The sequence below is a fragment of the Juglans microcarpa x Juglans regia genome, chromosome 7D (assembly GCF_004785595.1).
Source record: "Juglans microcarpa x Juglans regia isolate MS1-56 chromosome 7D, Jm3101_v1.0, whole genome shotgun sequence".
NCBI classification, from domain to species: domain Eukaryota; kingdom Viridiplantae; phylum Streptophyta; class Magnoliopsida; order Fagales; family Juglandaceae; genus Juglans; species Juglans microcarpa x Juglans regia.
In genome coordinates this window covers 20,950,262-20,965,341 of record NC_054606.1, presented here as the reverse complement: position 1 = coordinate 20,965,341, position 15,080 = coordinate 20,950,262, and the positions used below count along the sequence as shown (strand labels likewise).

General features: G+C 38.1%; 1 protein-coding gene across 1 annotated transcript; it reads left to right on the top strand.

The window, feature by feature from the left end:
• Window positions 1-4,708: 4,708 nt before the first annotated feature.
• LOC121239304 (small nuclear ribonucleoprotein-associated proteins B and B') lies at window positions 4,709-13,630 on the top strand. The gene is made up of 2 exons (XM_041136514.1): window positions 4,709-5,678; window positions 13,387-13,630. The coding sequence occupies exon 1, from the start codon at window positions 4,843-4,845 to the stop codon at window positions 5,668-5,670; it is 828 nt and encodes a 275-aa protein (XP_040992448.1). The 5' UTR covers window positions 4,709-4,842; the 3' UTR covers window positions 5,671-5,678; window positions 13,387-13,630.
• The last annotated feature ends 1,450 nt before the right edge of the window (window positions 13,631-15,080 follow it).

Genomic DNA, 15,080 nt, shown 5'->3' with positions numbered 1-15,080 from the left:
TGGTGGACAGCCCCACCAATCATTATGAAAACACTAAGTTGGAACTGTCGAGGGCTTGACAACCCTTGGACAGCTCAAGACCTTTGCCATTTGGTAAAGGAGAAAAGGCCAAATGTGATCTTTTTGATGGAAACAAAATTGAGGAGTGAAAAGTGTGAAAGCATAAAAAGAAAGGTGAAAAGTGAGGGGTGTTTTGTAGTAGATCCAGAAGAAAGGAAATGGGGTCTTATGCTTTTATGGGACCAGTCTGTGGAGTTAGAGATACTAAATTACTCAAACAAACGCATTAATGCTTGGGTCACAAATGAGGAAGGGAAAGAGAGATGGTTGCTAACTGGTATTTATGGGCAACCAGAAACCAGTTTAAGGGAAGAAGCATGGAAGTTGTTGGCTTCTCTAAGACCCAATGATGGGTGGGTTGGTGTGTGGTGGGGGATTTTAACGAAATCTTAACACATAATGAGAAGGTGGGAGGGAAACAAAGGCAGGAGAAGCAAATGAATATGTTCATAAATGTACTAGAAATGGGAGGTCTTTTTGTTCTGGGTTGGAGGGGAGACAGATTTACTTGGAGTAACAAGCATGACAGTGAGACTTTCACTAAGGAAAGACTTGATAGGGTAGTAGCCAATTTAAGATGGAAGGAGATTTATAAAGAAGGGTGGGTAGAGGTGTTAACAGCAAGATGTTCACACCATAGACCCCTTTTGTTGAGTATGAACCAGGTACTTTCAATAGCATGGAGGAGGAGGAGGATGTTTAGATATGAGGATAGATGGTCTCTTGAGGAAGGTTGTGAGAAGTCATAAAAAATTCTTGGACCACGAGGCAAGTAGGGGGAGATTCAGCTAAGACACTTCAGAAGTTGCTGGAAGACAGCAAAGGAGCCTTAGTTAAATGGAACAAGAAATTAGAGAATGACAAGGGCAAAATATTGAAAGAAAAAACAGAATTGTTGAAAAATTTACAGATGAATGAAGGGAGTCATAATATGGTGGAGATAAAAAAAACTTCAAGATGAGATAGGGGTCTATCTTGAAATGGAGGATTTGAAGTGGAGGTAAAGAGCAAAGCTGGACTGGTATCAACTGGGCGATCGTAATACAAAGTTTTTTCACAGCTGTGCCAACCAAAGGAGGAAAAACAACTAGATAAGACAGATTTTATATGAACAGGATAAGATGCAAACAAAGCCTAAAATGATAGACAAGGTTTTTAATGAATACTTCCAGGAGCTGTTCAAATCCATAACCCCAAGTGATGGGGATATTGAAGCTTGTTTGCAGGTAGTGGCTCCCTGTGTAACAGAAGAAATGAATGACAATTTGTCCAAGCCTTTCTCTAGAGATGAAGTTGAGGAAGCTCTCAAACACATGGCCCCTTTGAAGTCATCTGGACCAGATGGTTTTGGGGCTTGCTTTTTTCAAAAGCATTGGCAGATTGTTGGTGATGAGGTGAGCAAAACAGTATTGGCATGGCTTAATGGTAACTCTCTTACACCTTCTATTAATCATACATACATTGCTCTTATTCCTAAAGTTAAGGAACCTAAGAAGGCCAGTGATTTTAGTCCAATTAGCCTTTGTAATGTTGGCTATAAGTTGATGTCAAAAGTGATGGCAAACAAACTAAAAAAATTTCTGAATGAAATAGTTTCACCCAATCAAAGTGCCTTCATTCCAGGAAGGCTAATAACAGACAACATCATGGTGTCATATGAGGTTTTGCATACCATGAAAGCAAGGAAAAAAGACAAATTGGGTAATATGGCCATCGAGCTTGATATGTCTAAAGTATGCGACAAAATTGAATAGAGTTTTTTGGAAGGAATGATGGAAAGGTTGGGTTTCTGCAGGAAATGGATCGATCTTGTTATGAAGTGTATCTCCACTGTTAGTTATGCTGCTCTTATCAATGGTAAACCAGGTTCTATGATCCAACCATCAAGAGGACTAAGGCAGGGTGACCTTTTGTCACCCTACCTATTTATTTTGTGTGCTGAGGGTCTCAGTTCTTTATTAAACCAGTCTGATATGAAGGGAATTACTAAAGGGGTAACTGTGTCAAGGGGTGGAATACGTGTAAATCATCTGCTTTTTGCAGATGACTGCATACTTTTTGGAAGAGCTAAAACAGAAGAGTGGTTAAGGTTACAAGAGCTTTTGTTTATCTATGAAAATGCCTCTGGTCAGTTCCTAAACAAGGAAAAAATATTAGTGTTTTTTAGCTCCAACTCGAGGGGTGAGGATAAAGAGAAGATAATGGAGTTAGGGGGAGCAGTTTTGAAGGGCAGCTATGAGAAGTATCTAGGTTTACCCCCTGTAGTTGAAAAATCCAAATACAACACCTTTAGAAGCATAAAAGAAAGGGTGTGGAAGAAGATTAGTAATTGGAAAAATACTTTTCTGTCAGCAGCTGGTAAGGAGGTAATGATTAAGGCAGTCATACAAGCAATATCAACTTATACTATGAGTGTTTTTAAACTCCCAAAAAACCTTTGTAAGGAGTTAAATTCTTTATTGGCCAATTTTGGTGGGGAAATCAGAAGACAAGTAGCTGTTTGCACTGGTGTAGTTGGGAAAAATTAGGGACTTCTAAGAGTAAAGGAGGGCTGGGTTTTAGAGACATAGAGTCATTCAACATGGCTCTATTAGCTAAATAAGGGTGGAGATTTTTACAGGACTTGAGGAGCATGGCAACAAGGGTTTTTAAAGAAAAATATTTCAAAGCAGTCCCTTTGACAGAAGCAAAATTGGGTCATACACCTTCTTACATATGGAGGAGTGTTTGGAGAGCTTTAAACCTGTTGAAGGAAGGATTAAGATGGAGAGTAGGGAATGAAAAAAAAAATTAAAATTTGGGGGCAGAAGTGGTTACCAACTCCTTCCTCTTATTGTGTCCAATCTCCTTGCACAATTTTAGATCAAGAAGCCAAAGTTTCTGAGTTGATTACTGGTGGGGAATGGAATGAGCCTTTGATCAAGAGCATTTTTTGTAAAGAAGAAGCAGAGCTGATTAGGAGCTTACCTATAAGTAAAATGGAGGTTGAAGATAAACTAATATGGGCATGTACTAAATAATGTGTCTTCACTGTCAATAGTGCTTACCATTTGGAAATGAAGAGGAGGGAGACAGCAACAAGAGAGTGCTCAAATGGAAGGGAAGGGGAGAACAAATAGAAGGTAATATGGAATTAGAATATTCCAAGGAAAGTCAAATTTTTCTTGTGGAAAGATGCTAAAGAGTTGTTAGCAACAAAAAAAACAGCCTTTACAAGAAGGGTATTATAAAAGAACAACTGTGCCCAATTTGTAAAAAGGAAGCAAAAACAGCAATACACGCCTTATGGTCCTATCCTGCAGTTGCATATGTATGATCAGATTCGGTTTTGGTGATACAGAAATGGAGGACCAATGAACCTGATATGCCACGCTTGTTTGATAGGTTGGAGGAAAGGGTTAGTACAGAAGAATTAGAAAAGATCAGTGTGGTAATGAGAAACATTTGGTTGAGAAGAAATGAATTTGTCTTTAAAGACATTTTCAAGAGCCCAAGTCAAGTGTTGATTCAAGCCAGAGAGGAACTGAGAATTTACCACTAGGTTCAGCAGAATTTGAGGCAGAACATAGAAGTAAGAGTAATGGGAGGAGAGTCAATGTGGAGCAGACCAAGGGAGAGATTTGTAAAAGTAAATTGGGATGCAGCTGTTGATAAAGAATGAATAGGGTAGGCATCAGAGTAGTAATTAGAAATGAGGAAGGTGGAATTATGGCTGCTGTTGGTGAACAAAGAAGCCTTGTATCTGATCTTGCAGCAGCAGAAGGGTATGCACTAAGGAAAGCTATGGAATTTTGTAGAGACCTTAATTTTAGCAGAGTTATTTTTGAAGGTGATGCTCAAGTCATCGTGAGTGCTGTCAATGAAGAAAAAGAAGATTTTTCCATATATGGATGTGTTATTGAAGATGTTAAGAAATTGTTAAAGGGAAGAAGTCAATGGAGTGTTAAGTTTGTTTATAGAAAAGCTAATGAAGCAGCACATTGTCTAGCTAAAGAAGCATTATCTTTGATTTCTGAAATTGTTTGGATAGAAGAGGTTTCAGGTTGAATTTAGAGTATACTGTGTAAGGAAAAATTTTGTAATACTGGTTCATATCAATGAATGAATACTGAGGTTATTTTTAAAAAAAATGTTAATTCTTATCTTATCTCATTATTAATTTATTACAAATTTTTTCAAATTTTCATATAAAATATAATAAACAATTTAATTTTCTCAAATCTTAAAACAATAATAATATTAAAAAATTATATTCTAACAATATTTGATTTAACTTTCAATTTTTATTTCAACTCATCTCATCTGAACTCACTATCCAAATGGTACCTAAATTCTTTTTTTGGATTGAGAAAACGTTTCAACTCATCTCGTTTAATCATTATAATTTTTTCAAACTTCAACACAAAATACAATAAACAGTTCAAAATTTTTATTATAATTTTTTCAAACTTCAACACAAAATATAATAAACAGTTCAAAATTTTTAAACCTGAAATTAAAAATAATATTAAAAAATAATATTATAATAATATTTTATTCAATTTTTAATTTTTATCTAATTTAATTTCATCTTAACTCACTGTCCAAACCTTTTCTAAAAATTCTTATGAAACTTAAAACGGCGCCGTTTGTTTGGCGTAGAAGACTTAAATCTCAAAGCGTTCAAATACCCGAGCGGCGACCATGCCATAAACCCTAATTCTCAGATTGAAAAATCTCTCTCTCGCTCTCTCAAAACTCCCCTTCTGTTTGTGTTTCCGTGGAGCCAAAAATACAGTGACAATGTCGATGTCGAAGAGTTCGAAGATGCTCCAATACATTAACTACAGGATGCGGGTCACAATCCAGGACGGCCGCCAGCTGGTGGGCAAGTTCATGGCCTTCGACCGTCACATGAACCTCGTCCTCGGTGACTGCGAGGAGTTTCGCAAACTTCCCCCAGCGAAAGGCAAGAAGACCGACAATGAGGACCGCCGCACCCTCGGCCTTGTCCTCCTCCGTGGAGAAGAGGTAATTTCAATGACCGTCGAGGGTCCTCCGCCTCCCGAGGAGTCCCGTGCCAAGGCTGTCAACGCTGCTGCCATGGCAGGGCCTGGCATTGGACGCGCTGCCGGCAGAGGGATTCCTACTGCGCCGCTGATTCAGGCCCAACCTGGCCTTGCTGGGCCCGTTCGCGGCGTTGGTGGACCAGCTCCGGGTATGATGCAGCCTCAGCAGATGTCACGTCCGCAGCTTTCGGCTCCACCCATGACGTACCCGGCTGCTCCGGTTATGCGCCCCCCTGCCCAGATGCCGCCGCCTCCTTATCCGGGACAGGGACAGGGGCAGGGTCCTCCGCCTATGATGCGTGGCCCTCCACCGCCTGGGCAGTTTGCCCCAAGACCTGGTGGGGTCCCGCCGCAGCCTTTCTCGGTTCCGATGCCACCGCAGTTCGCGCAGAGGCCGATGGGGCCACCTCCTCCCGGTCAGATGATGAGAGGACCACCGCCACCTCCTCGTCCTGGTATGCCTCCACCTCCTCCTGGTGGTGCTGTTCCTATATATGGGCCTCCTCGTCCGGGTATGCCGCCTCCACCAAACCCTCAGAATCATCAGCAACAGCAACAATGAATTATTAGGTACGTATGCTCCGTTTCTTTTATCATTACGTTTCCCATAATTTTGTTGTGTTCGTTCACAATATTGAATTTTGAAAAGAGAATCTGGTCTATATGTTATTGCAAACCTTCTTCTAATCTGTACGTTACAAGTTGGTTTCATATGTTTGAAGTGCATATGACTTGTGTTTCCTGAGGATCGTAATGTTCCTTTTGTAAGTTACTAAAAGATGTCATAGTAGTTGTGTATTCCCTTGGAAAAGTATTTGGAAAGTGAAAGTTCCTTCTAAGGTTGCTTTTTTCTGTTGGGTGGCTTCTTTGGGCAAAGTATTGACTACTGAAAACCTTAGAAGGAGAGGTTTGCTTATTGCGGATTGGTGTGTTTAGTGCAAAAGGGATGGAGAATCTGTAAATCACCTTTTCCGTCACTGTGAAGTGACAAGATTCTTGTGGAACAAGGTTTTGAGTTGGACAGGATTACATTGGGGGAAAAATCTAATTGTAAGCGATTCTGCTCATTAATACGCGCACCCATTCAATATGATTGAGCAGAAAGTAGATTTTATTGAAAATAGTGCTAATTTGAATTTAGAATATGAAGGCAACAATATTAGTACGCAGATTAGTACGCAAACTTGCTTGTAAATAGCAAAACTCTTACATTGGGTTATGCCCAGGGAAGTGGTGGATTTATTGGTAGGGTGGAAGGGTGTGAAGGGCTGTAAGAAGGCGATGAGTGTTTGGAAAATGATTCCTCCTTGTCTTATGTGGTGCATTTGGCTCGAAAGAAATGGGAGATGCTTCGAAGATAGAGAACGTTCTTTGGGAGATCTTAGGGTTTGTTTCTTGAGTACTTTGAGTTCTTGGGCTAAAGCTTTTGTAATGGCGGATAATTTTCTGCATCTGTTTTAGCTTTATGGTGGTAGTTTTCTTTTTTGTTTCTGGAAGTTGTAGGTATTTCCTTTGTATACGTCCTGTGTACTTGGGCTTATACCTATTTCTTTGAATAAAATTTATTACTTATAAAAAAAAAAAAAAAGTTACTAAAAGATGTCAGCTTGGGTCCTGGTGATAGGCTTTTATATGTTTTCTATTTGGAGACCTTTCAGGTTTTTACTTCTTGAGGTCAGAATGTGTAATACCCTGGCTGTGGATGGGAAGTTGGGGAATTTGATCTCTTATTTCTCGGGTAGAAGAAGTTCAAACCCTTTATAATGATTCTAAGAGGTTCCAATTGTAACCTAGACTAGTAATTTTGAAGCATAGGCCCATATATGGTTTGAACCTTTCTTGGATTGTTAGGGATTTGAGCCATGCGGCCAATATGATGGAATGACCTGAAGTTTGATAGAAGGGGGGAGAATGTAATATCTTAGATTGTGTGTAGGAAGGTGGTGAATGAGATCCTGATTTCGAAGGATTCCGGTTGTAACCTTGACTAGTCCTTTTAAAGTATGGGCCTAGATGTGGCTTGGCCTTCCTTGAGTCGTTGCAGAATGATTGTGGACATAACATTTAACTCGTTGTTGGTGATGATATAATCAAACATTTGCTAGAAAAAGTGATACGTGTTTTTGAAATATTCCCCACACACCGATCCCCAGAGAACAACAACAACAACAACGGTAATAATAACAAAACACAAACCATTTGGTAATGGGGTTGATATGAGGAGAATGAATTTTGAGAGGTAAGATTTCTTGAAGTGGCTTCAATTAGTAAATGCTTCCAATGTACTAGCACCTTGGTAACACATTTGGCCCTTCTTTCACCCATTGACAGTTTTTGATTGCCTGAGGCTTAGTTTGAGTTTCGCTTGCTCTGAAATTAGGGGAGGTTTTGAGCTTGGCACCTTACCATCCCATATCTTACATTTAAGTGAAGGTACATAAAAAATAGAGTGCACCTTTGAGGTAGTAGGCCCAGCTAAGTGATATGCAATTGGCACCAGTTTTCCATTATCTTGGATGGCCTAAAAAATCTGTAATCTAGTTTCTGAGATGCTCTCCAGAATCTGAGCTGTCTATATTTCTGTAGCTTATAAAATACCCATTCCCAATTTTGAAATTTTCTTCTCTTCTACACATTAGCTTCTTGTTATATACGAACACATGCAAGCTCCAAATTTGGTTCTGATTTTTAAGGATATCATCACGTGTTTACAATTCTCGATCAACTTCATCAATTGAAGAGGTGCAACAATGGTGGTGTATGGTGGTAAGAAGGATCATCTTAGACAAATAGTAGACTTTGTTCTAATTGCTAATTAATGCTTGGATAGTAGGTTCAAGTCTGTTGAACCTGGGGTATTATGAAAAATGGACATTGGTAAGGCATGTGATCATGCCTGCTAGGACTTCCTTTTATACTTATTGAGAAGATGTGGATTTGGGAAATGGTGATATTGGATTGCATATTGGATTTCCAGGGTTCATTACTTTGTGATAGTGACCCTCTCCTTGTAGTTTCTCTAGTAGTTCCCATGGATTGCGACAAGGGCATCCATTGTCTCCTTCAATTTTTATTATAGTAATGGAGGCACTTGGTAGGATGTTTTTCGAGTTTGTTGAAGGGGGTTTTATTTTAGGTTTTTCTATGGGAAGTAGAAATGTTTATTTTTTTATTTTTTATTTTTTATCGATAAACAAATATATATTGAGCAAAAGTGTAGGCAATAGCCCAAGTATACGAGACATATACAAGAGCACCGCCTAAGCTTGCTAGTTTAGAGATACAAGGAATTCATAGAAGGTCATGTCATGAAAATCAATTACAATCGACCAATGTAGTAAAGTATTGAAAAATAAGTTTCTAAGCTTATCCATTGATCGTTCTTGATCTTCAAAACATCTTGCATCCCTCTCCCTCGAAATGCACAATGTTTTGTGAGGCCAATCCAAACCACTTTCAGTGCTTGCACGCAATGTTCTTATGCTTTTGAAACGATATCCAGATTGAAGAATAATTTGGCTAAATCAGAGCTAGTTTGGTGGGTCGTCGAAAACTTGGAGAGACTGGTGGATTATTGGAGTGCAAGGTGTCTTCTTTACCCATGTATTATCTTGGTCTCCCCCCCATAGGCTTCGAAGAGAGGAAGTTCTGTTGACTAGTCTTATTATATAATTCTAATAGATTCTATTTAATTTTAAATATTATTTAATATTTTTAATTAATTTGAAATAGAATTATATCAAATAATAAAATAAAAAATAAATCTAAGAATAAATAGATATTAATTATAAATCAATATCATTAAAGCAATATTTATGGACCCTGTGGGTTGGATTATTGAAGAATATAAGGAATGATAGGGAGAGGTTTCCGAACAATATCAGGTTTGAGGTGGGAGAAGGATCCTAGATCATATTCTGGCAAGATCTATGGTGTGATGATAGGGCCCTCTAGGAAGTTTTCCTTGATGTTTATTTATAGTGTTGCTTGATTCAAGGATGCATCGGTAGTGGATGATTTGGAGATTAGTAGTGACTCTCTTTAGTGAAATATGAGTTTCATTAAAGCTGGCCAAGATTGAGAGGCCGATTTTTTGCGAATTTTTTAATCTGTTGTACTCAACTAAGGTTTCCTTGAGAGCTGTGTTCTTTGCTTTGTCCTTGGTAGGTTAGATTCTTACAATGGTGATATTGGTGTTGCATGTGTAAGAGTAGGAGTCAATTGATCATCTTCGACTTCCCCATGACATTGCAAGCACAATGTGGAGTGATATTTTCAGTGATATTTTCAGTCAGATTGGATTAGCTTGTGTTATGCCTGGAAGAGTTGTGGATTATTCTACTCCTGTAGAGGGTTAGGTCGCAGCCCTCTCAAATCACACTGTGTGGAAGATGGTTCCCATTTGCCTCATTTGGTGCATTTGGAAGGAAAGAAATGACAAAATCCTTGAGGATCACGAAAGGATGTTGGAGGAGCTCAGATTTTTATTTATTTATTATTTTTTATCTACTCTCTCATCTTGGACTGCCTCCATAGACTTTAATGGGCTCAATCTACATAATTTCCTTGTAACTTATCTTCTTCTAGCTAGGCATTTCTTTTATATACTTCCTGTGTACTTGAGTTGTACCTTTTGCGCTTTTTAATGAAGGATGAATTATTACTTATCGAAAAAAAAAGAAAGAGAATTGCCCACTCAATAGGTGATAATGGCTAGCAGAGGATGGCCATACGGTTGAATTACACCATAGCTCAGCCCACAGTAAGAATGGCTTCCCTTTTTGGATGTCAACTAGCATAGCAGGTACTTTTTTTCCAAACATCTATAACCATCTTTGTTTGTGATAAGCAGAACTCATACCTATATAAAAAAAAAAACTCGTGCATAGATATGACCCCTGCTATTATCATGCAAGACATACATGATGTTTAGCAACATTATCAAACGCCTTAGCATTCCTCTTCGGCATATGTGGGTAGTATAATGTGATAAGATGCCCATATTTTGTCAAACGATTGAAGATCACCAATAATGTTGTGTTTTCCTGCTGATGAGGGTAGACCATTGCTGAAGTCTAGGGATTTATCCTCCCATACTAATAAAAACTTCCCATACTAGGTTCTGCATAGGCAAGGATTGTCTCAACTCAGTGGGTAACCTGGAATTACTTTTGGTTTTTTGACAAACCAAATATTCAGCTACATGATGCTTCACATTTTTTTTCAAAGATGGCCAAAAGAAGATTGTGGTAACCCTTGGAGAAGCTCTCCATCTTTGGGTGCTGGTCTCCACCTGGCAGATGGCTCCCACAATCTTGGAGGATATCCAATTCTCGTGGGTTTGATCTTCTGAGACGTTGAGGCCAAACTTGTTCCTTGATATTGCTCTTATAAATGTTGAAATTATTTCTTCCTACACATAATTTTGGTATTTATTGATTAATTTCTTGATGTCAAGATATTCACGGGCTCATTGACCTTGATCTCATAGTTTAGATAAGTGTATACGCACATGCTGGAAACAAGAAATCTTGATTGCATCTTTAATTTTTATGGAAACATAAATGAGCTAGTAGAACTATGCTTTGATTGTGTCAGCCACTGTCACACGAAACAAAAAAAGGAAAAGGTAAGTATATGTATTCATTCAACATAATGTTTTGGTTGAAGTACATTTGTTATGCATGTGATGAGTATGAGGTTATGGATTCTTTTCCCCTCTAATATGGTTGCTATTGCCATTGGCAGTCCATCAATTGTTTTTTTTTTTTTTTTATTATTACAAGGAAAAAAAACTGTTTCTTCTCCAGACTTGCTTCCAACTGGGATTTAAGACATTGTAACTTGTCTTTTTACTCTAAATTATGTTATTTACGGCTCTGTTTTAGTACCCTTTAAACTTTAAAGTACATATTCCTTGAGCAAATTTATAGGTTCTTGTTTACTTATAAAAAAATGATAGGTTCTTGTGACAAGTGTTTGGCAAACCAGTACCATCTTATGGAGCTGGCACACTTGTGGCTAGGGTACGCTTTTTAATTTTTCTTATTAATAGGGAGGGTACACCTGTTACATGTTCTAAGTGATTCAGAAGTTATTCTATGCACAAATTTGAAGAACAATGTCGTGCTTGTGCGTGAACCAATTTGAAGAGCAATGATGCAGAAGAGTACCGTATTGTGCAGTGCCACTTGATATGTTATTATTTAGGTATTTAGATTTCCTAGAGTTACTGCCCAAACTTTAGGGCCTAGAATGGGAGAGAGATAGGCACACAAAGTGAGTCCCACAACATTTTTGGATGCCTGAGTAAATTTTTCGGGTTGCATTAAATTCTCAATAAATATTGTGGGACTCACTTTGTGTGTCTATCTCTCTCACTCTAGGCCCTGGAATTCTTGCCGGGGATCCATATCCGTATTTTAGGTACAGACTCACGGATTTCTTCTTGCTCTACGACCATTCTTGTATTGCAACCATAGGTAGTGGGCAAAGTCCTATGAAGTGTTATGGAAACTGGATTTTGAGTTGAACTTTTGAACGATGAAGATGCTTTTGCTCTTTCTTGGGGGTTCTGAGGTTGTAGATAATGAACAAATCTCAATTTAGTTCACATAGTCAGATAGTAATTTCTGGTCCTCTAAAAGCACTGGGGGATAGAAAATAGAAAGAAAGAGTCATCTATTTCGGTTTTTGGCTCATTAATTCTTTTGCATGACGTTCTGTTGGGGCTGTTATCTTTGACTGGCCATTTGAATCATGTCTCTCCTCAGTAGTTTTGTCTCTCTCTCTCTCTCTCTCTCTCTCTCTCTCTCTCTCTCTCTCTATATATATATATATATATATATATATCTTGTGTTTAGGGCTGGGCTCTGGCTCTGAAAGAAATCAAAGTTCCTTTTGGTCCCTTACGGAGTCTCTGATGCAGCTGACTCCTATAGGCTTCACCTTCTCGATGAGTGGAGTCGGAATTGAGAATTGCTGTTGCTATTAAGATGCTTGAGCCATAAATAGAACAAATCCGTAGTAGATACCGATAACAATTATGTTTGCTGTGTCAATGTGTGCGTGTATTTGCCTTTTTGGTCGAAATAAAAAAAGCCTAGTCGATCAAAGCAACAACCAAAAAGCTTAATTGAAAGCAAACAAAGATTATTTAAGCACATGTCCCAAACCCTCCAACAAAACCTAGAAAAGATACACGAGAACCTCACAGAACCATAAAAAAGACAAATTTATGCACTACATATTTTGTCTCTGTCCTCGAAATTGAAAACCGCAACATAGAACAAACCCAAAGAAGATCAAAATACTCAAGAAAATCCGATCTGAAGCTAATGAATTACAGATCAGCCCAAACGATTAGAACACACCAAATTCAAGGAATTGTTGATGCCAAAACTGAAACCGCCATTTGAAGCTGACCACAAAAAGGAGAAAAACTTGGTTCTGCCAATAGGGTTGCCACCAATTGCTACCTTGGAGTCATGTGGAAGGACTCGTATCGAGTTCTTGAAACCCCAAGAGGTTTGGCTGCTGAGGAAAGAGTCAAGTTGGTGGGTCTGAAACCTCAACAGGCTTGGCCTCCCCTTGACAGTGAGTGCTGCGGGGAGGGAGGGAAGCTTGACAAAGAGTTCTTTTCTTTGGACTATAATACGTTTCTTTAGAAGAAACTAATACATGCATAGGGCTGGGCTGGGCTGGGCTGGGCTGGCAGAGAGGAGGAGGGCCAGCTGAGAGTCCCAGATTCACAAAAATGGTTAAAAGCTAAGTTTTAGATTCAAATTGGAGCCGGAGTCGCATTGTTTTTGGTGTCCTGTTTGGACTGTGTGACTCACTTATGCCCAACTCTGACTTTGACAATGATGAACTTTGACTCCAATCAGAATGGAGTGGTGGAGTTTTTGCATAGCCCTTTTCGAGGTACAAACCTCGGTGCGTAATCACAACTACTGTTGCAGCAAGAACCTTTGTTGGAACCTTTGAAACAATACGTACTTCTCTGTAAAGCATACAAAAATTATACTCACTTTATCGGAACATATGTATGATAGTGGGAAATGTCGTGTTATTCGTAGTGTGATTGACATTTGATGTGATATGATTGAGGGGGTATGGTAAGAACGATTTGCATATGTTTGGTTAACTGATTAATGTGACAACTGATTTATCACATTATTACTACTTTTTAGTTTTAGAATTCAATCTCTTATCACTTTCACGTACCAAAGTTTCCTATATAAGAAATTCACTTATATCATCTAATTTTATGGAGCAGGGCTAGTTCTATCCGAGCTGTGAAGGCTTTCAATTGGTTCATCCTTGGCTGCATCTACATCCAGTTTCAGTTTGCTAGTGAGTTGGAGTAGGGCAAACCTCTCTCGTCGGTATTGTCGAGGTTGTCGTTTGATGTTAGAACAGTCTGGCCTCTGCATGGAACTATTAGACTGATATTTACGTATTTTTGTTAGTGCATGTTGTGAAGTGAATTTGAATGCAAGACAATTTCCTGATTTGGTACCTGCGTCTGTGTCTCTCTATCTCTCCATCATTAGTTTCTTATGAATATGATATGTTAGCAATATAGGGAAGAGTCACTCCCGCTAAGGTGCCCATGATTTATATACTCTGATCTGCTCTACTATTTCTTGCAAGATGAGAAACGATTGATTCGGCACTCATTCTTGTTGTTCAAGCTGATATGCAAGCATGTCTAACATTTCAAGCCCGAAGAGTTTCAACTTTCATGTTTATTTTCCTTATATTTATCACCCATTCCTTCTGCCCAAAAACGAAAACAAAAATAATGACTTTAGTCAACCAATATTCTATTAAAAACGCTACGCCAGCCCCGCCCCGCCATGCCACGGCAGTCAAGCGTCGGCCGAGTTGTTGCCAAGGACGATCAAAAGTTTAAAAAATTATAAAGAGGAAAAGGTTAAAAAATGGAATATAGGAACCAATATTTCCCAAAGATAAAACACATGAACTAGGATGTCGATTATCAGAAAGTTATTATCATCATGTGATAAATATATATATATATATATATATTTATACTCATTACATTGAAAAAAGGTGCTCGATCAATATGCGCATGTACACATACAACTACATACATGTATACATACATACATACATACATAGACACGTATTTATATATGCACGTACACCTGTACTAATGGGGATGAAAATTCGTTTTTTTATCACTTTTGTAGCTATATGGGAGCCGGAGAAATCTGCTTTATAAATGGCCTTTCATTAGAGAAAATACTATTGATCAAAGATTGAAAAAGTGCCAATATCACATAGAAGAAATTAAAGAAAATGAATCAACATAATTAAAGAGAGTAGAGATTTTTATATTATATATATATATATATATATATATATATATAGGATTGGAGGAAATACGACATCGACATGCATGCATATATCAAAAGAGTGGGCCGGGGGCGATTCTCATGAGTTTAGCCAAAATTATAATGAGATTTTTCAAAATCAAACCTAACTTTGCTTTGTCGATGGGATCAATAAAGTAGAACCACCACTACTCATGAAAAGCATATATATAATTAATGAAGTAAGCTAGCAGGGAAACGTGGAAGAAAAAAATGAAAAAAAAAATGGACGAAAAGAAAAATAAAACTTCAAAGTAAATCATCTACTGATCAAAACGTGACCTAAAAGAGGGAGGCCATGAGTCTCTTTTGTCCATGCATGCACTTATATTTAGTACGTAATATTTGACCTTCATGTCATTTCCAATGGTTATATGTAATATTATATTACAAGATCGAAAAATGTTGATCATGATTTCGGATTCTTGGGTCGGAACCCGAATGAACAGTACTATCTATGTATATATTTCAAGCAATTCTTTATTGAATTACTTGACCAATAAAATCACTTATAAAAACTTCTTACGGTCAGAATGATAAAATTAAAAAAAAATTACAAAATAACGTTGCA

What these genes read in the sequence shown, in the direction of transcription:
- LOC121239304 (XM_041136514.1), top strand. Translation starts at nt 4,843, where the DNA reads ATGTCGATGTCGAAGAGTTCGAAGATGCTCCAATACATTAACTACAGG.